Below are 27,635 nucleotides of genomic sequence, written 5' to 3'. Positions count from 1 at the left end.
CTTTCTTTTTTTTCCTCCTCCCATTTTCTCTCCTTTCCATTTATTGCGAAGTAAATGATGTGGGGGGAGGGGAGAGGAACGAACCAGTTGCATTTCTTTGGGATAAAAGGAAAAGCTTGTGTGTTCTCAACTGTCATTTCTCTTTTTTTTAATAGCTGGAAGTGCGTGAAGACCCCAGCAGCAATAAGGATCTGAAAGTTCAGTGTGATGAAGAAGAACTCAGGATTTACCAGCTAAACATTCAGATTCGGGAAGTTTTTGCAAATCGTTTCACTCAGATGTTTGCAGATTATGAGGTGTTTGTCATTCAACCTAGCCAGGATAAGGAGTCCTGGTTTAATAACAGGGAACAGATGCAAAACTTTGATAAAGTGAGTTTAATCTGCTGGGGAGGGAGGTGAGGCATGAAGATTTAACTGATAATGAGTTTTTCTTTCATAATACAGATGACCCTTGAACAATGTGGAGGTTAGGTGTGTCAATCCCCTCTCATAGTCAGAAATTTGTCTATAACTTTTGACTCCTCCAAAACTCCAGATGTCCTTTGGTATCTGTCGGTGCTTGGTTCCAGGACCCCGTGGATACCAAAATTTGCAGATTCTCAAGTCCCATTTTTATTTATTTATTTTTAAATATTTTTATTGATTTCAGAGAGGAAGAGAGAGATAGAAACATCAATGATGAGAGAGAATCATTGATTGGCTGCCTCCTGCATGCCCCACAATTGGGAGGGATCGAACCTGCAGCCCAGGCATGTGCCTTGGCCGGGAATCGAACCATGACCTCCTGGTACATAGGTTGACGCTCAACCACTGAGCTATGCCGGCCGGTTTAAAAATGGTGTAGAAAAAGGCATACTGTCAGCCCACCACATCCATGGATTCCCAACAGTATATATATATTTAAATATATTTCTTTATTGATTTCAGAGAGGAAGCTAGAGGGAGAGAGAGATACAAACATCAATGATAAGAGAGAATCACTGATTGGCTGCCTCCTGCACGTCCTCCACTGGGGATCCAGCCCGCAACCTGGGCATGTGCCTTTGGCTGGAATCAAACCCGGGACTCTTCAGTCCACAGGCCGACACTCTCTCCACTGAGCAAAACTGGCTAGGGCCCAACAGTATTTTTGATCTGCAGTTGTTTAACTCCACAAATGCAAAATCTGGGGATACGGATGGAGGGCCAACTGTATGTTTATTGAAAAATATATGTGTATAAATGGACCTATGCAGTTCAAACCTATGTTCAAGATTAAATGTGGGAAACAAGTTCATGATCCTTCTGATGCTGATAAAATGCAAGGTCTTGCTGCTTTAGAACAGAGTGCTGGTTCTTACTGTCAGGTGATTTACCTTCATTGTTTAAAAAAATGATGAAGAGATTTTGCTGTTGGCTTTTCATAAAGACCTAGGAAGCTTCAGAGAATTATCCCATTGGATCCTTTGGGTGTGTTGCCTTTGCTGGTCAAAGGTGACATACCCTTTTCCCCTTTTCCTCTTCTCTGTTGATTGATGACTGTCTGTTTCCTTGTCCCACCAGGCATCTTTTCTATCAGATCAGCCTGAGCCCTACTTGCCCTTTCTCTCAAGATTTTTGGAGACCCAGATGTTTGCTTCTTTCATTGACAATAAAATTATGTTTCATGATGATGATGATAAAGACCCTGTGCTCCGGGTGTTCGATTCCCGAGTAGATAAGATCAGGCTGTTGAATGTTCGGACGCCTACTCTCCGCACATCCATGTACCAGAAGTGTACCACTGTGGATGAAGCAGGTGAGGCCTCCTTGTTGCTATACTTTCTAGCTTCCTGGATTATGTCACTAATGTGTCCCTGCTCCTAAACATGCCAGCTTCTTTCTGTTTCTGCTTTTGAATAAGTTTTTCCCATAGCCTGAAATGCTCTTTCCTTTCTTTTTTGCCTGGTTAGCTCTTTTCATCCTTTAACACTGTGTCAATTGGGAATGGGTCCTGCTGTAGGTAATAGAGAAGAGAATCTAATTAGCGGTGGGCTAGAAAGATGTGGAGATATTTTTCCCAGATTAGCAAGAAATGCAGAATTGGTGGTTGCTGGTGTTGGTTCAGCTGCTCGACAGTGTAATCAAGAACTGAGGTTCTGTCTTTTTACTCAGCTATCTTTAGTGTATTGACTTATATTCATGCTGTTTGCCTCATGTTTACAAGAGGCTTTTTTTTTTTTAAACACAGCCTTCTCTAGGAATTGAAAAAAATACGTTTTTATTTTATTTTAGAGAGAGAGGAAGGGAGAGAGGGAAAGAAGGGGAGAGAGAGACACACACACACACACAAACACTGAGAGAGACACAGAGAGAGAGAGACAGAGAGAGAGAGAAAGAAACATTGGTCAGCTTCCTCCTGCATGCTCCCTGCCTGCAACCTGGGCATGTGCCCTGACCGGGAATTAAATCTGCATCTTGGTGCATGGGACAGTGCTCAACCAGTTGAGCCACACTGGCTAGAGCTACAAGAGGCTTTTTATGTTCACATTCAGGGCAAGAAGAGGGGAGGCTGCTACCAGCCAAAGCTTTCTGTTGTCTCATAGGCCAGAACCATGTTATGTGACTATAGTTAAGTGCAAGAAAGGCTGTGAAAGGGAGTAGTGAATTGGATGTAATGTTACCCTGAACAGTGTTGGAGTTCTATTAGCAAGAAAGAAGGAGCAAATGAGTTATGAGTAAGCAGTTGATAGTGTTTGCCACAAAAACTTACCTGGTATGTCTGTGAAGCCTTCTCTGATGCCCTCAGGCTGAGTTGGTGGATTCCTCTTCTATCCTGTGGTGCTTTGTTCTTACCTCCCCTCTGTAATCTCTGTTCTTTTGAGCTGTCATTAATAGGGAACAATTTAAGAGCAGAGACTGTATTTACTTATTTCCTTACCCCAACTTCTAGCATTGTGTTTATTACAGATAGATGTTAAAAGTGGTTTGCTAACCCTCCCCGGTTTGGCTCAGGCAGGCGTCCTCAAACTACGGCCCGCGGGCCACATGCGGCCTGCCGAGGACATTTATCCAGCCCGCTGGGTGCCGCTGCCTGTCCTGCTTAGCAGCCGACTCGCCCCGGGCCCGCAGTGCGCATAGGAAATTGTTCATAGTTTTTTTTTTTAAACTATAGTCCAGCCCTCCAACGGTCTGAGGGACAGTGAACTGGCCCCCTGTTTAAAAAGTTTGAGGACTCCTGGGATAGAGCATCAGCCTGCTGACTGAAGGGTCCTGGGTTCGATTCCAGTCAAGGGCACATGCCGGGTTGTGGGCTCGATCCTCAGTAGTGGGCGTGCAGGAGATAGCTGATCAATTATTCTCTCTCATCATTGATGTTTCTATCTCTCCTTCTCCCTCTCCCTTTCTCTCTGAAATCAATAAAAATATATTTTTAAAAAAGTGATTTGCTACATGTATGATTAAAAAGGCCTTTTTGTTCCTAGAAGCCCTAGCTAGATTAGTATAGCTAGAGAATAGTTTCAGTTTGAGGTGCCAGATTAAATAGTATGTTCACTTTCTCATAGGATGTTCAGTGTCCTTGTAGCTATTTTGTATATATTGTTCATTCATTTACTAAATATTACAAATACCTATACATGCTTAACATATGGTAAGTGCTCACAAATATATATGTACTGAATGAATAAACATGTCAAGCATTTTTCTAGGTTTTAAAAATATAGCTTTTTAATTTTATTTTTAATCTTTACCTGAGGACATGTTCATTGATTCTGAGAGAGAGAGAGAGAGAGAGAGAGAGAGAGAGAGATTGGTTGCCTCTGAGACGACGCTCCAACCAACTGAACCACACGGGCTAGGGCGCAATTTTCTAAGTTTTGAAGATATGGTGACAATTTGGACAAAGTCCTGCCTTCATTGAGTACATTCTCTAGCCTTCTGTCTTTACCTTTTAGCTCTCGATTCAGGTCTTTCATTAAGATGACAGCCCTCTTGGTTAAGGCTTTTAGTGGGGTAATTGTGTGGTTTTTAGTTTTAGTTTGTTAATATGGCAATTTATTGATTTTTATTTATTTTTTATTTTTTTTTTAAATATATTTTATTGATTTTTTTACAGAGAGGAAGGAAGAGGGACAGAGAGTCAGAAACATCGATGAGAGAGAAACATCGATCAGCTGCCTCCTGCACACCCCCCACTGGGGATGTGCCCGCAACCAAGTCACGTGCCCTTGACCAGAATCGAACCTGGGACCCTTCAGTCCGCAGGCTGACGCTCTATCCACTGAGCCAAACCGGTTTTGGCAATTTATTGATTTTTAAAGATGTAAACTAACCTTGCATTCTTTAGATAAACCCTTTATGTGATCATGATGTATTGTCTTTTTTGTATATTATTGAATTCAATTTATTGCAATTTTGTTTAGAATTTTTGCATCTATGCTCATGAAGGATATTGGTTCATAGTTTGTTCGTAATATCTTGTCTGATTTGGTGTCACTATAATGTTGGCCTGAAAGAAAAATTAGGAAGTATTCTCTCCTCTTCAGTTTCCCAGAAGAGCTTGTGTAAGTGATATTACTTTTTCTTTAGATGTTTGGCAGAATTCATCAGTGAAGCCCTCTGGGCTTGGAGGTTTTTTGTTGTTGTTGCTGTTTTTTTGTGTGAGAAGATTTTAAACTACAGATTCAGTTTAAAAAATAGGGCTATTCAGATGAACTATTTCTTCTTGAGTGAGCTTTGGCAGTTAGCATCCTTCAAGGAATTTGTCCCTTTCACCTATTGTCAAATTTGTTGGCATTAAGTTTTTTGTAATATGTCCTGTATTAATATCTGTAGAGTCTGTCACTTCTCTCATTACTGGTATTGGTAATTTGTGTTTTTTCCTTTCTATTCTAATCAGTCTGATTAGAAGTTTATTAGTTTTACTGATCTTTTGAAAGAACAGTTTTTGGATTTATTAATTTATCTGTTTATTTCATTGATTTCACTCTGGCCTTTATTTTTTCCTTCCTTGTACTTTGAATTTAATCTGCTAGTCTTTTTTTCTAGTTTTTTAAAGGTGGAAGCCACGGTCATTAATTTGAGACCTTTCTTCTTTTTCTAAGATAGGCATTTAGTGCCATAAATTTCCTTTCAAGTAATAATGACATACTACAAATTCTCATATTTTGTGTTTTTATTTTTATTCAGTTTTTATTTCCCTTTTGATTTCTTTTTCGATGGCTGGGTTGTTTGAAAGTGTGTTATTTAGTTTTAAGATGTCCTTAATGATTATTGTAGTCAGAGGACATATTTTGTATTATTCAAATTGTTTTAAATTTATTGAGTATTATATGGCCCAGAATATGGTATATTTTTTAAAAGTTTGATATTTTTTTCTTATCCAGAGAAAGCAATTGAGCTGCGTCTGGCAAAAATAGACCATACTGCGGTTCACCCCCATTTACTTGACATGAAGATTGGACAAGGAAAGTATGAACCAGGCTTCTTCCCAAAGTTGCAGTCTGATGTGCTTTCCATTGGGCCAGCCAGCAACAAGTGAGTCAACCCCAGGGATTCCCTGATTCAGCTCCCTAACAGTCCAGTATCTTGGCCTGAGCTGGTAGAAGACCCCTGAATTTTATAAAGCAAATATGGAGAAGACCAAAATTATCCATGTTTTTCACTTTTTGAGCAAGATAATGGGTGACAGAGTATCATCAGCTCCTGTCTCCACTGTGCCAATTGGGATAGCTCCACATGCCCAGGACCTGCAAAAAGCCAGATGGGTTAAAATGATCTCATGACTAAATCCCATACAACATGTAGTTGGCATTTTAGCTCCGGTAAGTGGTAGTTGAAATGGAGTCTGAACTGGAAGTAGGTAACTTAGCAGGATTGCTGTCCTTTAGTTGCGCTTGGAGATGAGTATAACAAAGCCCAGACAGAGCCCGAGTATAGTTTTGGATCTGCATGTGAACTTCATGTAGATGTTTGAAGAGAGAGAGGTTTGTGTTCCCTGGGGAGTTACTTTTCTTGCCCACTCACTGATCTTTAAGCTACTCTTCCCCAAGATCTCTGAGCTATCCCTGGTGACTCTTTGGTGGTTTTCTGTGCCAGCATTGGTCCCTAGACATTCCAGTTTTCTTCTGTCAGTTGACCTTTTTTTAAAAAAGAATTTTTGTTGTTGTTAATCCTCACCAGAGGCTATTTTTTCCATTGATCTTTAGAGAGAGTGGAAGGGAGGGAGGTGTAAGAGAGACACATTGATCGGTTGACTCCCACACACGCCCCAACTGGGCTGGGAATTGAACCCACAGCCCTTTAGTGCAAGCATATCAAACTCGCGGCCCAGCCAATATAACGGTATGTAACTTAATTTTTACAATATCCTGTTATACATAACTAGAGGCCCGGTGCACGAAATTCGTGCATGGGGGCGGCGGGGGGGGTGTCCCTCAGCCCAGCCTGCACCCTCTCCAATCTGAGACCCCTCGAGGGATGTCCGAATGTCCGTTTAGGCCCGATCCCACTGGGCAGTCGGACATCCCTCTCACAATCCAGGACTGCTGGCTCCAAACTGCTTGCCTGCCTGCCTTCCTGATTGCCCCTAACCGCTTCTGCCTGCCAGACTGATCACCCCCTAACCACTCCCCTGCCAGCCTGATTGATGCCTAACTGCTCCCCTGCCAGTCTGTTTTCCCCTAACTGCCCTCCCCTGCAGGCCTGGTCGCCCCAACTTCCCTCCTCTGCAGGCCTTGTCGCCCCAACTTCCCTCCTCTGCCGGCTTGGTCACCCCTAACTGCCCTCCCCTGCTGGCCTGATCACCCACAACTGCCCTCCCTTGGAGACTTGGTCCCTCCCAACTGCCCTCCCCTGCTGGCCATCTTGTGGTGGCCATCTTGTGTCCACTGGGGGCAGGATCTTTGACCACATGGGGGCAGCCATCTTGTGTGTTGGAGTGATGGTCAATCTGCATATTACTCTTTTATTAGATAGGATAGAGGCCTGGTGCATGGGTGGGGGCCAGCTGGTTTGCCCTGAAGGGTGTCCTGGATCAGGGTGGGGGTTCCCTTGGGGCGTGGGGTGGCCTGGGCGAGGGGCCTGTGGTGGTTTGCAGGCCAGCCACGCCCCCTGGCAACCCAAGCGGAGGCCCTGGTATCTGGGGTTTATTTATCCTCTACAATTGAAACTTTGTAGCCTGGAGCAGAGCCAAGCCTTCTGCTTGCTCTGTGGCAGCAGCCATTTTTTGGGGGACTTATGTATCTTCTATAATTGAAACTTTGTAGCCTTAAGCGGAGGCCTGGGCTGGCTAGGGCTGCAGAAGCTTGGCTTCCTCCATTGCCGCGGGCAACCCTAGCCTCCTGCTCGTTCCAGCTCCGTGGCTGCCACCATTTCTGTTTGGATTTATGTATCTTCTATCATTGAAACTTTGTAGCCTTGAGTGGAGGCCTAGGCCGGCAAGGGCAGACGGAAAGCTTGGCTTCCTCCATTGCCGGGGAAACCCATGCCTCCCTCATGCTCTCTGTGGCGGTAGCCATCTTGGTTGGGTTTATTTGCATATTCGCTCCTGATTGGTTGGTGGGCGTGGCCGGTGGGCGTGGCTTGTGGGTGTAGCGGAGTGATGGTTAATTTGCATATTACTCTTTTATTATATAGGACTAGAGGCCTGGTGCACGACATTCGTGCACTGGGGGTGGGGAGGGGGTGTCCCTCGCCAAGCCTGTGCCCTTTCACAGTCCGGGAGCTCTCAGGGGATGTCTGACTGCGGCCGTGGAGGTGGGCCACTGCGCTTGCCCCCTAGTGGTCAGTGTGCATCATAGCGGCCGTTGTTCCCTGGTTCGGTCGATTTGCATATTACCCTTTTATTATATAGGATTATTAATAACTAGTGGCCCAGTGCACAGATTCGTGCACATTGTAAGGAAATTAATTAGAATAAATATTTTAATATCACCATTTGCCCTTTCTCTGTAATAGAAGTGTCAGAGATGAAAGAAAATTAGTAAAATGTATATGAAAATATATATTAATTGATTACTAAATAAACAACACCATGCTATAACAACAAAGACATGATATAAAAACAACAAAAACATGATATAAAAACATTGATAAAAACAACAACTGATAAATTGATTAAACTTATTCTAATATCTCCCTGTATACCACATTAAGAGTAAAAACACTTTCAGAGTGCTTGACTAATTTCCTTTGTGATGAAGTATTTACAACTTTAACTTGAATGTCACATGTTCTTCGAACTGGAGAGAAAGCAACATAAAACCGACCATGTGTGAAAACGGGTTTAGGTAGGAATATTTCTACTCTGTCTAGAGTTTGTCCTTGCGATTTATTTATTTATTTATTTTTATTATTGTCTAAAGTTTTACATATGTCTCCTTTTTCCCCAATTGACCCCCCCCCCCAGCCATTCCCACCCTGGGCAAGCCCCCACCAACCCAGTGTCTGTGTCCATTGGTTATGCTAATATGCATGCATACAAGTCCTTTGGTTGCTCTCTAACCTCCTCCGCCCCACCATTTGTCTCTAGATGGATCTATTCTTGTTCATCAAATTATGTTGATCATTATATCCCACATATGACTGAGATCATGTGATATTTATCTTTCTCCGACTGGCTTATTTCGCTTAGCATAATATTCTCCAGTTCCACACATGTTGTTGCAAATGTTAAAAGTTCCTTCTTTTTTATAGCAGCGTAGTATTCCATTGTGTATAGGTACCACAGTTTTTTAATCCACTCATCTGCTAATGGGCACTTAGGCTGTTTCCAAATCTTAGCTATTGTAAATTGTGCTGCTATGAACATAGGGGTGCATATATCCTTTCTGATTGGTGTTTCTGGTTTCTTGGGATATAGTCCTAGGAGTGGGATTACTGGGTCAAATGGGAGTTCCATTTTTAACTTTTTGAGGAAACTCCATACTGTCTTACACAGTGGCTGCACCAGTCTGCATTCCCACCAACAGTGCAGGAGGGTTCCTTTTTCTCCACATCCTCACCAGCACTTGTCGTTTGTTGATGATAACCATTCTAACAGGTGTGAGATGGTACCTCATTGTTGTTTTGATTTCCATCTCTCGGATGATTAGTGACTTTGAGCATGTTTTCATATGTCTCTGGGCCTTTTGTATGTCCTCTTTCTAAAAGTGTCTATTTACATCCTTTGCTCATTTTCTGATTGGATCGTTTATCTTCTTTTGTTAAGTTGTATGAGCTCTCTGTAAATTTTGGAGATTAAGCCCTTCTCAGAAATATCATTGGCAAATATGTTCTCCCATGCAGTGGGCTTTCTTGTTGTTTTGTTGATTGTTTCTTTTGCTGTGCAGAAGCTTTTTATTTTGTTGTAGTCCCATTTGTTTATTTTCTCCTTAGTCTCCATTGCCCTAGGAGCTGTGTCTGTAAAGATATTGCTGTGACATGTCTGCTATTTTGCTGCCTATAGAGTCTTGTAGGATTTTTATGGTTTCCCATCTTACATTCAAATCATTTAGCCATTTTGAGTTTGTTTTTGTGTATGGTATAAGTTGGTGATCTAGTTTCATTTTTTTGCATGTATCTGACCAAATTTCCCAGCACCATTTATTAAAGAGACTGTTTTGACTCCATTGTATGCTCTTGTCTCCTTTGTCAAATGTCCTTGTGATTTATTAATAGTCATCGCAAATGCTGGCATCATGGGAAACTGTCTTTAAATTAAACAACCAAATTCAGATCGACAATGACAGATTGAAACACATGCGTGCGATTGGCGCCAGCCAGAGCTTTATATGTATCGCGCATGCACGAGTCAATGTTTATTTTTAAATTGCCAGTGTGCGTCATATGTACCGGTTGGATGGACGTATGGTCAGTTATTTAGCCTTTTTTATATATAGATGAACTATAACGTTTGCTAATGACTGATTACTATAATTATGTTGCATTCATTTCCCTTATGTGCCTTATGCACAGGTACACCATTTCTCTCCACTAATATTAGCAGCGAATATTTTAGCAGCCGATTGCCACGTCATTAGTCTTGTATGGACTTGTTTGGTGTGCGCAACAGGAAATATTTCGCTTTTGGAGAACAAGAAAAATAGGTTTACTTGCATTATGCTTATTAATTTGTGCAATTATTCAATGTCTGGTAAGTTAATGTTCAAGGAAAAGTATTAATTTTTATTAAAATGTTCTATTTTATGATAACGATTACTCATTTCAGCCCTTTGTATTCAGCATGTCTCTATCGAAATAAACCTGTTTCTATGAAAATTGAAGCTTTTGTTTTTTTGTGGCCCACGTAAACTTAAACTTTGTTTATTTGGCCCATGTTAGCCTTTGAGTTTGACCTGCTTGCTGTAGTATGTGGGCCTGCACTCTAACCACTGAGCCACTGGCCAGGGCTGACCTTACTTTTTACTGGGATATTGTTAATTGCCTGTTTTGATTCTTTTAGATGGACAAAAAGGAATGCCCCTGCCCAGTGGAGGCGGAAAGATAGGCAGAAGCAGCACACAGAACACCTGCGTTTAGACAATGACCAGAGAGAGGTAAGCCACATTTGACTGACAAGGAATGGGCCTATTATCATGCTACATTCTCTTTCTCTTTTCTATTTTTTTAACCTCTGGTCTGATTCAAGTGTCCTAACAGTACAGTGACCACCGAACCAAGAAGGTTATTTGAGGCCAAAAAACGAAGCAGCCAACCCTATATGGAACATCCAGCCTTTGAGCTGTATAAGACCAATGAAATCATTTGGTCTAGCTCTGTCATGGCATTAGAGGTTAATTAAATGTTTGACCAAATACAGCAGGCTAATTTTTAAGTTGATAATTTTGGGTGGCCTGAGAATGATGTTATAAATATCCAAATGGCCCTTGGCAGATAAAAGGTTCCCCACCCCTACTATAGATTATAATGGGATTTGTTGTAGGGAAGTTATAGGGATGGAGTCTAAGCAGAGATTGTCTGTGCAGACTGTTGGGGTCGCCTCTACTCCACATTTAGAGACCTCTCCCCATAAAGAAGGGTTATTAATAGAGTAGTTCCTGATACCTGATACTGGGTCTAGGTTAGGACAAATCCAGGATGTATGATGTTTTACATGTGACAGCTAGCCACTAACCATGTAGGTCCTCTCTCTGAGCCAGGCCCTGTTTGCAGCCGACTCAGGAATGATGGCAGTCTTACAAGAGAGCCTTTCACTGTCCTTTCAGTACTCCCTCATACATCATACTCCCAGGGAAGTGTGACAGAACCTCAGGAGATAAGAGCCTGAGACTTGGGAGAAATCCTTTTAAAATTTGTGAGGCTTCTTTTGTGTGTGTTATGGTAGTGAAGAATTAATGCTGTTAGAATTAGAAGGAAGAAAAGCTGAACTTGGGTTAATGCTGTCAATATCTGAACCTGGGAGAAGGGAGTACTTTCCCCCTATTTTTTGTGTATCATAATTTAAAAGTCAAGATAATCTTGACTTTTTTTTCTTTGAGGAGCAAAGGAGAGGAATGTTATCTTCAGGTGCCTGGGGAGTTAAGGCTTCTTGAATTGACCTCCTGAGTCCTCATTGCTTATAGGCTGAGTTTCTCAGCTCTACTATAACTTGTTCCCAGTAAAGCTTTTAGTTATAAAACTCAAGTTGGAAACCCTGCCTGCCTGCCTCAGTTGCAGAGAAGTTGTGAAAATGGGAATTTAACCTTCAGAAACCTGTTTTAGGAACTTCTCTTTAAGAAAATACCTTGCAAATTATATTATCTATATATATAAAGAGCCAGGGTCCATAATGTCTAAAATGACCGAACGGACAACCGAACACCGGAAGTCAGTTCTGCAGTCAGTGCTGGGTTGCCCGCAGGGGAGGGCAGTTGTGGGCGAGATCAGGCCAGCAGGGGAGGGCCATTGGGAGTGAGATCAGGCCGGCAGGGGAGGGCAGTTAGGGGCAATCAGGTAGGCAGAAGCAGTTAGCGGCGATCAGGCCATCAGGGGAGAGCAGTTAGGGGCGAGATCAGGCTGGCAGGGGAGGGCAATTGGGGGCGATCAGGCAGGCAGGCAGGGGGGTTAGGGGCAATCACGCAGGCAGGCAGAGGCAATTAGGGGCTATCAGGCAGGCAAGCAGGTGAGCGGTTAGGAGCCAGCGGTCCCAGATTGTGAGAGGGATGTCTGACTGCCGGTTTTTAAACCAGCAGTTGGACATCCCCCAAGGGGTCCCCCAATTGGAGAGGGTGCAGGCTGGGCTCAGGGACACCCCCCCCCCCGCCCCCATGCACAAATTTCGTGCACCGGGCCACTAGTATACATATAAAACTCAATAAAGCATATTGTTTTCATATGTGTCTGGCACCTTATTGAATGGGAAAATAACATATTTTGCCTTTGCTATATTTTAATGGAATATATTAAAATCTCAAGGTATGGTTATAAACTGTTAACTGCTGATTTATAGGATACAGTGGTGCTTAGAGTTTTTGCAAGTGTGCTGTAAGGGATGTTGGGTATTGGTGTTATTTTTAAAGTCTCCCCTGGGTTTTCCACCTCACCTCCAGATTACTTCTTTCAGCAGTATTTATTGAGCACATTTTCTTGGTCAAAATCACTGTCGTAAGCACTTTGAAATATAAAGATGACAAGGAGTTAGCCTTGTCCTCAGGGAATACCAGTTTATTAAGGGAGCAAAGTCAGGTACACAAATAACTTTAGTAGAAGAGTCTTGTTAAAGGGTCATATAAGAGACAAGCCAGTGTTTGATCACTGATTAGAGAAAGCAGAGGTCAGTTCTACTTGGGATAATCATCAAACAAAACTTTTTGGTAGAATCAAAATCTGTTTGAAGCCTTGGAGAATGATAGGATTGTTATAGAGACAAAGAAAAATATTTTAAGTAGAGGAAATATAGGACCAAAAGCTTGGTGATTGTTGTGTGATGAAGACTGGCAGAATGTTTGGAGGAAGGAGGTATTAGAAGTAGCTACATAGCTAGCAAGTTAGGAGGCAGGTAGTGGTAGTCTAGGTAGTAATTGAAGCCTAACCTTGGGGATTGGTAGTAAGGGCAGATTGATTGGCCAGACAGAAATGTTCTACTAGAATAAATGTGGGGGAAGAAGGAAGTCTGAGGTAAAAGTGTTGTTGTGACCTGGAATACTGAGAGGATGTCAGTGTGCAGCTCACTGCATTTATATGCATTCTGTGTTAAAACAAACAGCATGTGGAGAATCACCAGCAGTTTGCAGAAAATACAGTTGTTTTGAGCAAGGTTGTTATACTTTATGATGACAACAGTAGTTATCTTTGCTATGGGCAGAAGAGTTAAATTCCTCCCAGCTTAGTAGGTAAAATGATTTTTTTTCAGTAATACTCCGAGATTTGGGATGACAAACTGATCTATACATGCTGCAGCTATGTTTTTTTTGTATCTTTAAAGAAAAGGTAATTACAGTAGTTATGAAGTGCTTTTACATCAGAGAAAACAATTCATATTTTCTCAGGTTTTCCCTTTTATACAGAATTGCATTTGAAAAAAACTCTTTGATTGCTTTTAAAGAAAGAGAGAAAAACACCTATTTGTTGTTCCGCTATTTATGCATGCATTGGTTGATTCTGGTATATGTGCCCTGACTGGGTATTGAACCTGCAACCTTGGGGTATAGGGACAATGCTGTAACCAACTGAACTACCCAGCCAGGGCTACAGACTTACATTTTAAACTTTCTGCCCCAACTTTATCTGAGCCTTGGAAAGAAGCAGTAAGAAAGTGCTGGGTGGTAGTGCCCTCTTCAGGAACTCACCAGTACTGGTCGCCTATCCTTTGTGTGCATGGATAGAGTCTTTGATTTTTCCGTTTGCTGTAGAAGTACATCCAAGAAGCCAGGAATATGGGCAGCACCATCCGCCAGCCCAAACTGTCCAACCTCTCCCCGTCAGTGATTGCCCAAACCAACTGGAAATTTGTTGAGGGCCTGCTGAAGGAATGCCGCAACAAGGTGAGCTGTGGACGCCTCTGTGTGTGTGCTATTTCCCTTGGCAGCCAAGGTAAGATCAAGGCTTGGCTCTGACTGTTCTTTCTTGGTTTTAAAAATATTATTAATATAATGGGATAGTATGAATTTTAAGATCCTCTTAACTTGGAATTAGGCATATTTGTTTTTTTCTTGTCTTAAAAATTTTTTTTTAATTGATTTCAGAGAGGAAGTAAAGGGAGAGAGAGAAAAACATCAACGATGAGAGAGAATCATTGATTGGCTGCCTCTTGCACGCCCCACATTGGGGAGGGAGCCCACAACCCAGACATGTGCCCTGACTGTGAATCGAACCCTAACCTCCTGGTTCATAGGTCGAAGCTCAACCACTGAGCCACACTGGCTAGGTGGCATATTTGTTTTACATAAAATAAACCATTAATCAAGAGCAAGCACAATTTGTTGATAAAATATGTATTCTTTAAAACTGAGAGATATAGTTTTTAATTTTAGACATCTAACATTTTTTGAAATCATTGTAGTTGAATTATCTTTAGCAGATTAGTCTTACACACATGAAAATGTTGCCTCTATTTTAATTTGATAGCAATGATTTCATATGTCTAGACACAAGAATTTATGAATGCCTACTATGTGCCAGGCCTAAGTGTGTTATTCAGTTTAAGCTGTTATGGGGTGTTTTTCTCAATTCTACAAAGATAGTCATTTTAAAAAAAGCTTTATTGAGAACTGATATACAAAAAATTGCACACATTTAATGTATACATATTTGGATATACACATGCACCCGTGATACTATTACTACAATCAAGGTACTAAATATATCGGTTACTTCCCAAAATTTTCTTATTTTCTTTTGTGGTTTTCACTTGTTTGTTTTTTGTGATAAGAACACAATATGATATCTATTCTCTTAACATATTTTAAAATGCACAATACTGTTGTTAATTATAGGTACTATGTTGTATAACAGATCTCCAGAACTTACTCATCTTGCATACTGAAACTTTATATCTATCCAGCAACAATTCCCCTCCCCCCAACTCCTGGTAACCACTATTCTATTTTCTGCTTCTGTGAGTCTGTTTTTTTTAAAAATATATTTTTATTGATTTCAGAGAGGGAGAGGGAGAGAGAGATAGAAACATCAATGTTGAGAATCATTGATAGGCTGCCTCCTGCACGCCCCACACTGGGGATCGAGCCTGTAACCCAGGCATGTGCCCTTGACCGGAATCGAACCTGGGACCCTTCAGTCCGCAGGCCGATGCTCTATCCACTGAGCCAAGCCAGCCAGGGCTGTGGGTCTGACTATTTTAGATACCCCATATAAGTGCAGTATTTGTGCTTTAGTGACTGGCATATTTCACTTAGTATAATGTTCCTCCAGGTTCATTCATGTTGCTGCAAATGTCAGGATATCCTTCCTTTTCTAGGGCTGAATAATATTCCATTGTATATCTATATCACCTCTTGTTTATCCAATCATCTGTTGATGGACACTTGGGCTATTTCCAGATTTTGGCTGTTGTGAATAATGTTGCATGGGATATAGGCATCTCTTTGAGATTCTGATTTTAGTTATTTTGGATATATACTCATGATAAGGATTGCTAGATTAAAAGACAGTCATTCTTAATTTTTAATGTTTTAGTTATGAATGTAATTTCTTACCTAATAAAAATGTAGCCTTTCAACCAAATTGGTATGCCATATTTTTTAGGACAATTCAACTAACTTGGTCTCTACTATATCCTGTTTGTTCATCAGTGAAAAAGGAAAGAGATTTTCCTGCATTTTCAGATTATGACTGGTAGTCATTTATAAGATGAAATCAAATATACTTTCTCTTGCAGAAGAAATTATTATTGTTACAAGTTAAATTGATATATCAGTTCTGATATTTTGAATTCAGGTGTTTAAAAAAAATCTTTTGTCGGTTCACTCTGAGCCATTGATATCTGTGATTTTCCATACAATGTTGTCCTTTTTGCCATCAAGAGGATTGATAATGCTGCCCTTCTTGGAAGAGGGCTTTTCTATTTATTGTCTCTGAAATTTGTTTTCTAAGCCGTTGACATGCATTCTCAGGTTTTGAGATTTATATCCAGTGACAACCTCCTTATGTGCATTGCCTGGTTAGCAGTCAATGACTGTGAAACACATCCCAATTTCAGAGATATTAATATGCAAAAAATGTACATTTTAGAATTGAAGAAATACAGTAATAAGTTGTACAGTGTTCCCTAGCATGTGGAGCAACAGGAACTCTCATATTGTTGGAAGTGTATGTTGGTATGACCACTTTGCAAAGCAGCTTAACATTATCTAGTATTCTTCTAGGTATATTCCCTAGAGAAACCTTTGTAGCATGACCCAGGAGACAATGTGCAGAAAGTATACAGCAGCATTCTTTATAATAGCCCTGAACTGGAAAAAACCCAAATACCAATCAGTAGGAGAATCAGTATGTAAATTATAGTATATTCAAATGATGGAATGTTATACAGTAGTGGAAACGGACAACAACCATAGCCATCAATGTAGATGAATTGCACAAATATAAAGTTGAGTGAAAAAGAAAATCACAAAAGAAAACATATTGGCAAAATTGAACTATGTTATTTAGGAACACAAATATAGGTGAAAATTATTTCCTTGCTTTTCTGTAGTTTTGTGTAAGTCAGGATACTGATCACTTTTAGAGTGGGAAGATGATTAGAGAGGGTATGTAGGGTCTTTCAAAGGTATACATGGACAATACTGTATTTCTTAACCTGGGTGATGATTATTATATAACAATGTGTGTGCGTATACATATATATGTAGCTACACACATATACATATGTATATGAGATATATTTTGCAATAAAAACATTTAAAATAGTAACACTAGAAAGAAATATGCCAAAGTGTTGCTTCTGAAAGGTAGGATTAGTAGTGATTTCCCCCTGCTCTTTAAATTTTTATATGTCACAAATTTATAATATCGTTAAGTCTTACTTAAGAACTTGGACTCAATATTCAGACCGATTTTTAGGTTCAAAGGCCCGATGTGCTTCTTCTTTGCTGTGTGATTTTGGCAAGTTACTTTTTCTTATCAGTAAATTAGGACCTCAATTTCCTTATCATTTGGGAACAATAATACTTATAGAGTTATTTGGAGTCTTAAATGAGATAATGCAATGCTTAACATAGTACCTGGCAACTAGTAATTAAAGCTGAGATTATCATTATACAGTATATGGGTGTGTTTTTTTACAATAAGCACTAGGATTTTATTCAACTCCTTTTATCTCATAAATGTAAAAACTGAATCCAGAGTGATGAAATCACTTGTTCAGGGTCATATAGTAATTGCTATGTTCTTATCTTCTTAACTAAACTTTTAAAGAATGTGTTTCATCATGACCTGACCTATATCTATATGGTGGAGATACTCTATGTATCTGGGTTTCACTTATATTGTCCCTCCCAGCCCAACAGGTGCAGGTGGCCACAACCCTCTCCAGTTGCATGTGACCTTGTTCACTGTGGTTGTCTAATCCTACTGACTGATTCCTTGTAGACCAAGAGAATGCTGGTGGAGAAGATGGGCCGAGAGGCTGTGGAGCTAGGGCACGGGGAGGTCAACATCACAGGGGTGGAAGAGAACACCTTGATTGCCAGCCTTTGTGACCTCTTGGAAAGGATCTGGAGTCATGGACTCCAAGTAAAACAGGTAATGAATGTCAAGCCTCTTTCTGCTGTGCAAACTATCTTCTTGTTTTCACTTACTAGCTTTCCCATACTCTTCCAGCTGGCTAGCTTTGGAGAATGGTACATAGTATGCATGGAGTGAGATTAGAAATAGGTAAACAAACAATTAAATAGGATTTAAACTATTTTGTTTAAAAATCAACTTCATAAATCTGTGTGTTTGTCAGACATTTTAAAAGTGGTGCTTCTGTCCTGCAAATAGAGTTTAAGGCCATACTGACAGATCCTGTTTGGCAGCTGGCCCTAGAGATGGAGCATAGAGAAAGAGGGAACGTGAAGCTCAGAAGTGCCAAACATACCCTAGGAGTCCTTCATTAGCTGTACATTCCCAGAGGATAAAGGTCTGTCATTAACATTTCTTTTACATGTGGATAGTTTAACCATCTAAAGATTTGAGAGAAGTCTATAGGAAGTTGAGTAAGTTTGATTTTTACTGCTTAATACCCAGAGAATGTTCTTATTTCAAAATACTTTAATTTGAAAAGTCAAGATGGACAACTTTTACTTTTATGCATTTTTAAATTTGAAAAAAACTTGAAACATTATCAGAAGCAATTTTATTTTGGACAAATTAGAAACTATATATAAGTATCCAGCAAATATTTATTGAGGGCCTAACAGTGTTCTAGGAACTGTTGTAGGCACTTGAGATAACCTTAGTAAACAAAACAGACCAAGATGCCCTAGCTGGATTGGCTCAGTGGATAGAGCGTCAGCCTGCGGACTGAAGGGTCCTGGGTTCGATTCTGCTCCAGGACCCATACACGAGTTGCAGGCCTGATCCCCAGTAGGGGGTGTGCAGAAGGCAGCCGATCAGTGAATCTCTCTCATCATTGATGTTTCCATCTCAACAAAAACAACAACAGAGCAGCAACAACAAAACAACAGACCAAGATCTCTGCCCTTCTGGAGTTTCCATTCTCATGGTTTGGAGACAGTCTACCGCATCTGTCCTTCAAAACATTTTTTGGGGCACATACTAGTATACCCATATACAGGTGTGTATTAAAAAAAAAATCCAGCAAAACCACAATGAGATACCTTTTCACACCCACTAGGATAACTAAAATAAAAAAAGATAAAGTGTTAGTGAGGATTTGGAGAAATTAGAACCTTCATACATTGCTGGTGGAATGTAAAATGGTATAGCCACTTTGGAAAATGGTCTGGCAGTTCCTCAAAATGTTAACCATAGTGTTGTGACCCAGCAAGTCCATTTCTAGTTATGTATTCAATTGAAATGGGAACATGTCTACATAAAAACATGTATATACTGTTCATAGCAGCATTATTCCAAATAGGCCCAAAGTAGAAAATCCCAAATGTCCATCAGCTGATGAATGCATAAACTAAATATGTGTGGCCTATCCATACAATGGAATATTATTTAATAAAAAGAATAAAATATGGATAAATGACATAACATGGATGAACTGTGAAAACATACTAAATGAAAGAAGCCAGTTACAAAAGACCACATATTGTATGACCCCATTTAGGCAAATCCATAGACAAAAAGATTAGAAGATGCCAGAGGTGGGAGGGAGGGAGGACTGGGGAGTGACTGCTAATGGGTATGGGGTTTCTGTTTGGGGTGATGAAAATGTTCTAAAATTAAGTAGTGGTGATGGTTGCACAACTCTTTGAATATATTAGAAACCAGATTTTTTTGTGTGTGCAGGAAATTATATACTTTATAAGTATGAATTTTATGGTAATATGAATTATATCTTGATAAAGCTGTTTAAAAAATCCAATTGGATTATACTGTACATAATGTTTTATAACTTGCTTTTCTTTACCTCATTATTTTTTCCATGTCCTTAACTAATTTTTAGATGATATTACAGTATTTAAGAGCTCAGACTATAAATCAGATAGACTTGGATTTGATTCCCACTTAATAATTTTGTGAAACTGAGCAAGGTACCTAGCTTTTCTAAGTTTCTGTTTCCTCATATGTATGGTGGAATTTTAGAAGTACCCCCCTCCATAGGATTTTTGTGAGGATTTGATAAGATAATTCATGTAAAGTACTAAGCTCAAAGCCTGGTATCTGGGAGATTCTTTTTTTTTTTTTTTTTTATAAATCTTTATTCAGATTATTACAATTATTTCTCCTTTTTCCCCCCATAGCTCCCCTCCACCCATTTCCCACCCCACCTTCTGCCCTTACCTCCCCCCCACTGTCCTCATCCATAGGTGTATGATTTTTGTCCATTCTCTTCATGAACCCCCCCATACCCCTTTCCCCCTGAGAATTTTCAGTCCACTCCCTTTCTATGCCCCTGATTCTATTATATTCACCAGATTATTCTGTTCCTCAGGTTTTTAATTCACTTGATTTTTAGGTTCGCTTGTTGATAGATATGTATTTGTTGTTCATAATTTTTCTCTTTACTTTTTTCTTCATCCTCTTCTTTAAGAATAGCTTTCAGCATTTCATATAATACTGGTTTGGTGGTGATGAACTCCTTCAGCTTTTTCTTATCTGTGAAGCTCTTTATCTGCCCTTCAATTCTGAATGATAGCTTTGCTGGGTAGAGTAATCTTGGTTGTAGGTTCTTGCTATTCATCACATTGAAAATTTCTTGCCACTCCCGTCTGGCCTGCATAGTTTCTGTTGAGAAGTCAGCTGACAGTCGTATGGGTGCTCCCTTGTAGGTAATTAACTGTTTTTCTCTTGCTGCTTTTAATATTCTCTCTTTGTCTTTTGCTCTTGGCATTTTAATTATGATGTGTCTTGGTGTGGTCCTCTTTGGATTCCTTTTGTTTGGGGTTCTGTGGGCTTCCTGGACTTGTAAGTCTATTTCTTTCACCAGGTGGGGGAAGTTTTCGGTCATTATTTCTTCAAATAGGTTTTCATTATCTTGCTCTCTCTCTTCTTCTGGCACCCCCATAATTCTGATGTTGGTACGCTTGAAGTTGTCCCAGAGTCTTCTTACATTATCTTCAACTTTTTGGATTTTTTTTTTTTGCTTTTTCCTTTTTCAGTTGAGTGTTTTTTGCTTCTTTGTATTTCAATTCTTTGACTTGATTCTTGGGTTCCTCTATTCTGTTTCTGGGTCTCTGTATAATATTTTTTATTTCAGTCAGTGTATGTTTAATTTCTAGTTGGTCCTTTTTCATATCTTCGAGGGTCTCGTTATATTTATCGGCCTTTTCTAGGATATTCTTAAAAAGTCTTATAACCGTGGTTTTGAATTCTATATCCAGTCGTTTGTTTTCCTCCATTTCTTTCGTTTGTGATCTGATTCTTTGACCCCGCATTTTCACTGATTCCCTGAGTTGGTAAGGTATATATTTGTGCTAGGTTTCCAATATGGCCCAGTGGGTCTGCTTCCCCAGTTAACCTGAGGTGGACACTCTTGGTGCACCCCTTTGTGGACTGTGTGTACAGCCTTGTTGTAATTAAGTCTTTATTGTTGTTGGTATCACTGGGAAGAATTGACCTCCGGGCCAGTTGGCTGTAAGGATCAGCTGTGTCTATGCTGGGAGAAGTTCGGTGCTGGAGACAGCCTTATAGGATTAGACTTGCCAAATTGCAATAGCCTCTGTGCTCAGCTTGGATGGGGTGGAGTCTCAGTTTTGGCTTCCTGTCAGCCTTGCCCTTGCGCGCATGTGCGCTTTCAGTCCTCCGCCTTCCCCAGCTCGAGTCTCCGCCTGAGAGTCCAGACTCCCCCCACAAGAGCGTGGGTCCCCAGGGGCTCGCCTGGAACTGGGGTTCGCTGCAGTCAGAACTGGGGCTCAGTGCCGTCAGGAGCCTCTGACTCCCTTTCACTAGGGAAAGCCTGTGGCAACCTCCGCAGCCTTTGTGCACACTGGCACACGCACGCGCGCTTTCAGTCCTCCGCCTTCCCCGGCTCCTGAGTCTCCGCCCGAGAGTTCAGACTCCCCCACAAGAGCGTGGGTCCCCAGGGGCTTGCCTGGAACTGGGGTTCACTGCAGTCAGAACTGGGGCTCAGTGCAGTCAGAATCCTCTGACTCCCTTCCACTAGGGAAAGCCTGTGGCAACTTCCGCAGCCTTTGTGCGCAATGGCACGCGCGCGCGGGCACTTTCAGTCCTCCGCCTTCCCCGGCTCCCGAGTCTCCGCCCGAGAGTCCAGACTCCCCCCGTAAGAGCGTGGGTCCCCAGGGGTTCGCCCGGAACTGGGGTTCAGTGCTGTCAGAACTGGGGTTCAGTGCGGTCGGAAGCTTCCTTCCCCCTTCCGCCAGAGAAAGTCAGCCAGGCTCTCAGCCGCCCTTCCTCTCTGCGCGCACAAAGCCCCTTTGCCGTACCTCCAATTCTCTGTGAGCTTTCCTCTTTCCTTCTAGTTGTAGAATTTTCACTCAGCCAGCTTTCCTGTGGTTCTGGATGGTGTCCGTTCTGTCTTTTAGTTGTAGTTTTGAAATTGTTGTGCGAGGCAGCAGTTTAGGTGTTTACCTATGCCGCCATCTTGGTTTCTCCTGGGAGATTCTTAGTAAATGTTTGTGGTTATTATTTTTCTAAAATCTCAGTTTTAATTAATGTATTATTGTATAGATGTGCCATACTTGAATCAATCCCTTATCATTGGTCATTTAGGTTATTTCTGATTTTTCAGTATTATAAACAACATTGCGATTACAGATTTTTTAAAATGTTAAAGATTGTGTATCATATTCCTACAATTTTTAAGAGTCCTGTTGTGTAAGTAGCAACACTATGAGCTTTGGAGTCAGAAAGATGGATTTGAATCTTAGCTCCACTGGGTGACTTCTAGTGATTTGCAGTTTTTGACTCTAATTTTCCTTGTCCAAAATACAGAATTAATAAAACCTACCTTTCAGGGTTGTTGTGATAATTAGATGTAATAAAAATAAGTACCTGGCACGTGGTGGGTATGTAACATATGACAGCTATTATGCTAGGTTCTACATTAAGGATTTCTGTTTCTTTCCTTCTCTTTATTTTTTAAAAATATGTTTTTACTGATTTTAGAGAGAGGAAGGGAGAGAGAAACATTGATGTGAGTGAAAAACATAGATATGAGAGAGAAGCATCCATCAGTTGCCTCCCATATGCACCCTGACCCATGACCAAACCCGCAACCTGCGTATGTTGCCCAACTGGGAATCGAACTGGCCACCTTTTGGTGTGTGTGACGACGCTCAAGCAACTGAGCACACTGACCAGGGCTCTTTCCTTTTCTTTATAACAAATAAGTAAAATATACATAATCATTCTATCATTTTTCTTAAAGTTTAGCAAACCTGACATTATGGTTAAGTAAGCTCTTTGAGCTTTTTGATAAAACAAGTCCTCAAAACTTTTTAATATTTGCCATAAAAATCTTGAGGCAGTTAAAAAAAAATAACCTTATCATCACATGTTCTAAACCTGTCCTCTGAGACTTGGCACCCATATTCTACAAGAAATCTCACAGCATGGGGATTTCTTTTGGGATTCGTTTGATCCCTCTCTCAGTTTGGATAGACAGAGGCTACTTGTTTGGTGAGAAACCAATACAAAAAAAATGGGGGCTTTTTTGTTCTGGTTCTGTTTTCTGAGTTCTGCTTTTGGATCACTAAAAGTGTCACCGGAGGGAAGTGAGGGCCTGTGCCTATTGGCAGGGCACTTATGCCTCAGGGACACATGTTCACTGGAGAGTGACCCTGACTATCTATGTTGGGCTCCTGCAGCATGCTCCTTAGACCTCCATTTTGGTGGCCTGTGTGTAGAGCACCTTTCTTCCGCTGAGACAGTCTTCAGTTATGTTCCAGTCCAAAGGTTATAACCTGGTTACCTGGTCTCCTCCCTCATGCAGACTGTGCATGATCTTGCACAGATTGTGACCAAATTCACTCTCAGAGAACTACCTTATCTCCACCTTCCTGGGGGCACCTTACTGATCAACTGCCCATTTTATCTACTTATAAAGTAGAGAGAACCAAACGGCAGTTTTTACTGCCAGCTTCCTAAATTTTGTTATTAGCCGTGATGGTCTGCATGGAAGGCTGTCTGCAGCAAATTCTCACCACTCCCTTTCACTTTCAATGACATATTCCAAGGAGATGGGTATCCTACTCTATGATATTTATCTGACAGTAAGAGGTGAGGTTTGATTTTTCATAATAGTTTTATAATTGCTGTCATTTGGGGACTGGTAAGTGAAAAGGGGTTATTTCTCACCCTGTATGCATTGACATTCTTAGAAAATCTGGTACTATCTATGTGTCATGTGGCGACATCCCTGAATGGGTAGTCAGACTGTATTGAACCTTGCAGTCTCCTATCAGTCCCTTTGCAAAAGATGAAAAAGAGTAATTTATGTCTTTTGCACTAGAAAGACCCCAGTGCCCTCTTACTAAGCTTCAGCCCAGCTGCTTCTCACTCACTCTTGCCCTTGCCCTCCCTCCTTGACTAGTATAATCACTGTGAGCCTGGGCATCCTTCTGGCACAGTGGCCTGGTGTTGCTCTTACCTTTGGTTCTTCAGCGGCATGGCATGTGAGGGCTCTCAGGTGACCAGCTATATTTAGTTTGTATCACATCCACACAGTCCTATTAAGGGAGGCTGCCTTCCAAGTCAGCCTAGATGCTAGAAATATAGTGATGAATAAGTCAAAGTCCCTGCCCTTTTAGGAGCTTACTCTAATGGTTTTGATAAATGAATGGATGAATGGATTTCTAGAAGTTGAATTACTATCTCAAAGAGCATGGCTATTTTAAGCTTTTGTATTCTACATATATTCTATTAATATAACAGTAACAGTGTATAGGAGCTGTAAGTCTCATTGATTTTTGCTGAACTATTTTTTTAAAGTTTTGGTATTTCAATGAATAAAAAAATGGCCTTCTCTAGTTTTAACGTTTTTTGTTTTTTGTTTTTTTTAAATCACCATTGAAGTTGTTGGGCTTTGTTTTAAGCTGGTTAAATCTTGTAGGAAATCCAAATATACAGCAAATGTATGTTAACAGCTTGCTGATCCATTGATGAAGGTTTTCTCTCATTCAGATGCTTTATTCCATCTCCCCCCCCTCCACCCAAAGTGATGGATAGAAACAAAATAGGTTATTGATATTCTCAAGGGAAAAATCTTGAGACCTTAAAGTTTCACATTCATCCCAGAGCATAAAATTTTCTTCAGAAGGTATAACTTCCAAAGGTAAATGATCTCTTTCAGAAGCAGTCTGCCTAGCGTCATTATTAAGAGTAGTGGTTAGATGGACTTAAGCTTGAATCCCAACACTCTCCTTACTAGCTGTGTGATCTCTTACAATCTTTCTGATTCCCAATTTGCTCTTTTCTAAAGCAAATGAGGATAGGGGTACCTACCTTATAGGATTTTGGGGAGCATTAAATAAAATGTTGTATTTTAAACATTTAACATATTTCATAGCAAACCTCAAGCAAGCCATGGTAGCTTCTATCATTATATTACTTTCATAAAGTGCAGAACTGAAGTTATTTATAAAATTATTATAATAAATTCTACGACTAAAACAAACATCATGTTACATTTGTATTATATCAACTGTATAGGAACATTTACCATGAATCTGAAATAAAGGTTATATCACATAATGAGAGTCTCTATGTACTGAAGGATGACTGGGAAGAGACAAAGCAGTTGCTGGGGGCCAGCTGGGCTCACTCACTACCTAGGCAAATTGCTCCCTTACATCAGGCTTTCAAGTGCTATTCAGATTTGTGTCTTGTTAAAATGACTAATTATGCCATAGCCCATAGTGTGGCCAAGAGCTGTTGGCGCTTGGAGCCCTGGAAAGGAAAGAAGGGATGAAAGTTGGTTTGGCTCATTGGGTAGAGCGTTGGCCTGGGGACTGAAGAGTCCCAGGTTCAATTCTGGTCAAGGGCATATGACTGGGTTGCAGGCTCAATCCCCAGTAGGGGGCGTGCAGGGAAACAGCCAATCAATGATTCTCTCTCATCATTGATGTTTCTATCTCTATCTCCCTCTCCCTCCCTCTCTGAAATCAATAAAGATATATTTAAAAAAATAAAATAAATAAAATGACTAATTACTACATGACTCAAACACAGGGTGGGACAAAGTAGGTTTGCAGTTGTTCATATGGGAAATAATACAATAATTAACAAATAATAATAGAAGAAGAAACTGTTTTGTGTACTCACAACTGTAAACCTACTTTTGCCCCACCCCATAATTTAAACCGCAAATGCCAAGGTTCTGTTATGCTGACTGCAATATCTCAGCTTTGCAGTAAAGTAACAGCCTACCTTCCTGCAGGCTTCTTCAACTGTACCTTCAGTAGTGAATCCTCATCTTAGTGATGATTTATTCTCCCCAGCCTGCACTAAGGGCAGGAATGTCTGTATTTTAGGAAATTCAGGAGCTATCATAGAATCTTATAGACTGGATATCAGCTCCTCTATGCAGAACTCATGCTCTACCTAAGCTGACCTTCAACTAGCAAACCATTTAGAGGTTATTTGATTTTTGTCTTTCTCATCCACTGGTTCATACACAGCTCTCTTTGACCATGCCCTCCTTCTTCCAGTGGGGACCTTTTCTCTTTTCTGTTCTTTGTTTCTCCAGGATTTTAGTAGCGGGGTATATGTGTGTACATTGCATCTGGTGTACACTGAGATAAGAAATAGTACAGAAAGTCCTCACTTAATGTTGTTGAAAGATTCTGTGACTTTAAGCTAAATGATGTACAATGAAACCAGTTTTACCAAAGGCTAATTTATATAAACAAGAGTTAAGTTTCTCTGACATCTCATCAACTTTACAACAAAATAACATTGAATGAAATGTTATTTGAGGACCTGCTGTACAGGTACTTTTTATCAAAAAGCAGGAATCTATATGTTTAAATTATCTCTGTCTCTGTCCACTGGATGCCTTGGCCTCTGAAATCTAAACTGATAGGTGTTTTCCCCTTGTATTGGTTCCAGGGGAAATCAGCCTTGTGGTCCCATCTGTTACATTATCAGGAAAACCGACAGAGAAAACTCACATCAGGAAGCCTCAGTACCTCAGGTAAGATGGTCTCTGCATCATTGGAGAGAACAGCAGGAGTGATTCAGGTCACTGAAGCCTTTGGTCTGTGATGTTTTCTTTTTTACATATTAAGCCCCTGGGTCCTTTGAACTTTAGAGCATGCCATAGCCATGGAGTTTGCTTTCATTATATACTCTTTTGATCAGTGAAATAGAAGACATATCAGCAAGGTATGTCTCATTAGAATGAGTTTAAGTTTTAAATGAATTTGGGTGGTATTAATGTCTTGTGTTTGGAGCAAGCTGTTTTCAGTCTTTTGTTTTATTTCTCTAAGATGGGCATTGAGAGGATCTATCCTATCAAGTAAGGGAGCCTGTTTGTCAGTGTCCTACCTGAAGGCCTGGTGTGAATGATTCCTTACACTTCCTTTCTGTTTCTAATTTAATGAAAATATCAGAGTTGTCAGGGACCCGAGATCATCTAGTCCAGCCCCTTATTTACAAGAGGAGGAAACTGGGATTGAGAGAGGAATTGAATTTACTAGGGATCACCCAGTGAATTGATAGAAGAGGCCAGATTAGGAGCTGGCCTCTTGTCTCCTGATCTGGTGTTCTTTAGGCTATTCTCCAGTGTCCCTTCCAGGACAGTCCTCCTCCTTCCTCTACTTCTTGGCAACATCGCCCCTTCACACCATCTTTCATTCTTCTCTCTCTGCCCAGCTGTTTGTTCACCTTTCTTGGGTGTTCTTATCCTAATGATAAAGTTAATTTTAAATGGGAGTTAAAAGATAGGCATGAACTCAGTGTCATCTTTGCTCTTGAATTAGTTGACCTCAACTAGCACTGAAAGTGGGGAGAATAGTTGACTGAAAACGAGGTACAAGAGCTCCCTAAGTAGCCTTTTAAGATTTTTTTGGTTCACTTTCTGGATATGAGAGTCTTCTCAGGAAGGCTATTGAAGTTACTGCTAGGGGATAAACTGTAGCCGAAAATTCTCAACAGCTGAGT

General features: G+C 40.7%; 1 protein-coding gene across 3 annotated transcripts in view; it reads left to right on the top strand.

Annotated features, from left to right (window-relative positions):
* DENND5A (DENN domain containing 5A) overlaps positions 1 to 27,635 on the top strand; it is an 83,769-nt gene that overhangs the window by 44,831 nt on the left and 11,303 nt on the right. For all 3 annotated transcript variants that reach the window (XM_080687133.1, XM_080687132.1, XM_080687134.1), the window contains 7 exons: positions 156 to 371; positions 1,545 to 1,779; positions 5,348 to 5,498; positions 10,405 to 10,498; positions 13,793 to 13,924; positions 17,490 to 17,642; positions 26,583 to 26,667. In XM_080687133.1, coding sequence (XP_080543259.1) covers positions 156 to 371; positions 1,545 to 1,779; positions 5,348 to 5,498; positions 10,405 to 10,498; positions 13,793 to 13,924; positions 17,490 to 17,642; positions 26,583 to 26,667 — 1,066 coding nt within the window. The remainder of the gene's footprint in view (positions 1 to 155; positions 372 to 1,544; positions 1,780 to 5,347; positions 5,499 to 10,404; positions 10,499 to 13,792; positions 13,925 to 17,489; positions 17,643 to 26,582; positions 26,668 to 27,635) is intronic.

The sequence above is a fragment of the Plecotus auritus genome, assembly GCF_963455305.1.
Source record: "Plecotus auritus genome assembly, chromosome: 9".
Classification (NCBI taxonomy): domain Eukaryota; kingdom Metazoa; phylum Chordata; class Mammalia; order Chiroptera; family Vespertilionidae; genus Plecotus; species Plecotus auritus.
The sequence above is the reverse complement of the archived record's forward strand: the minus strand, read 5'-3'. Positions and strand labels throughout refer to the sequence as shown.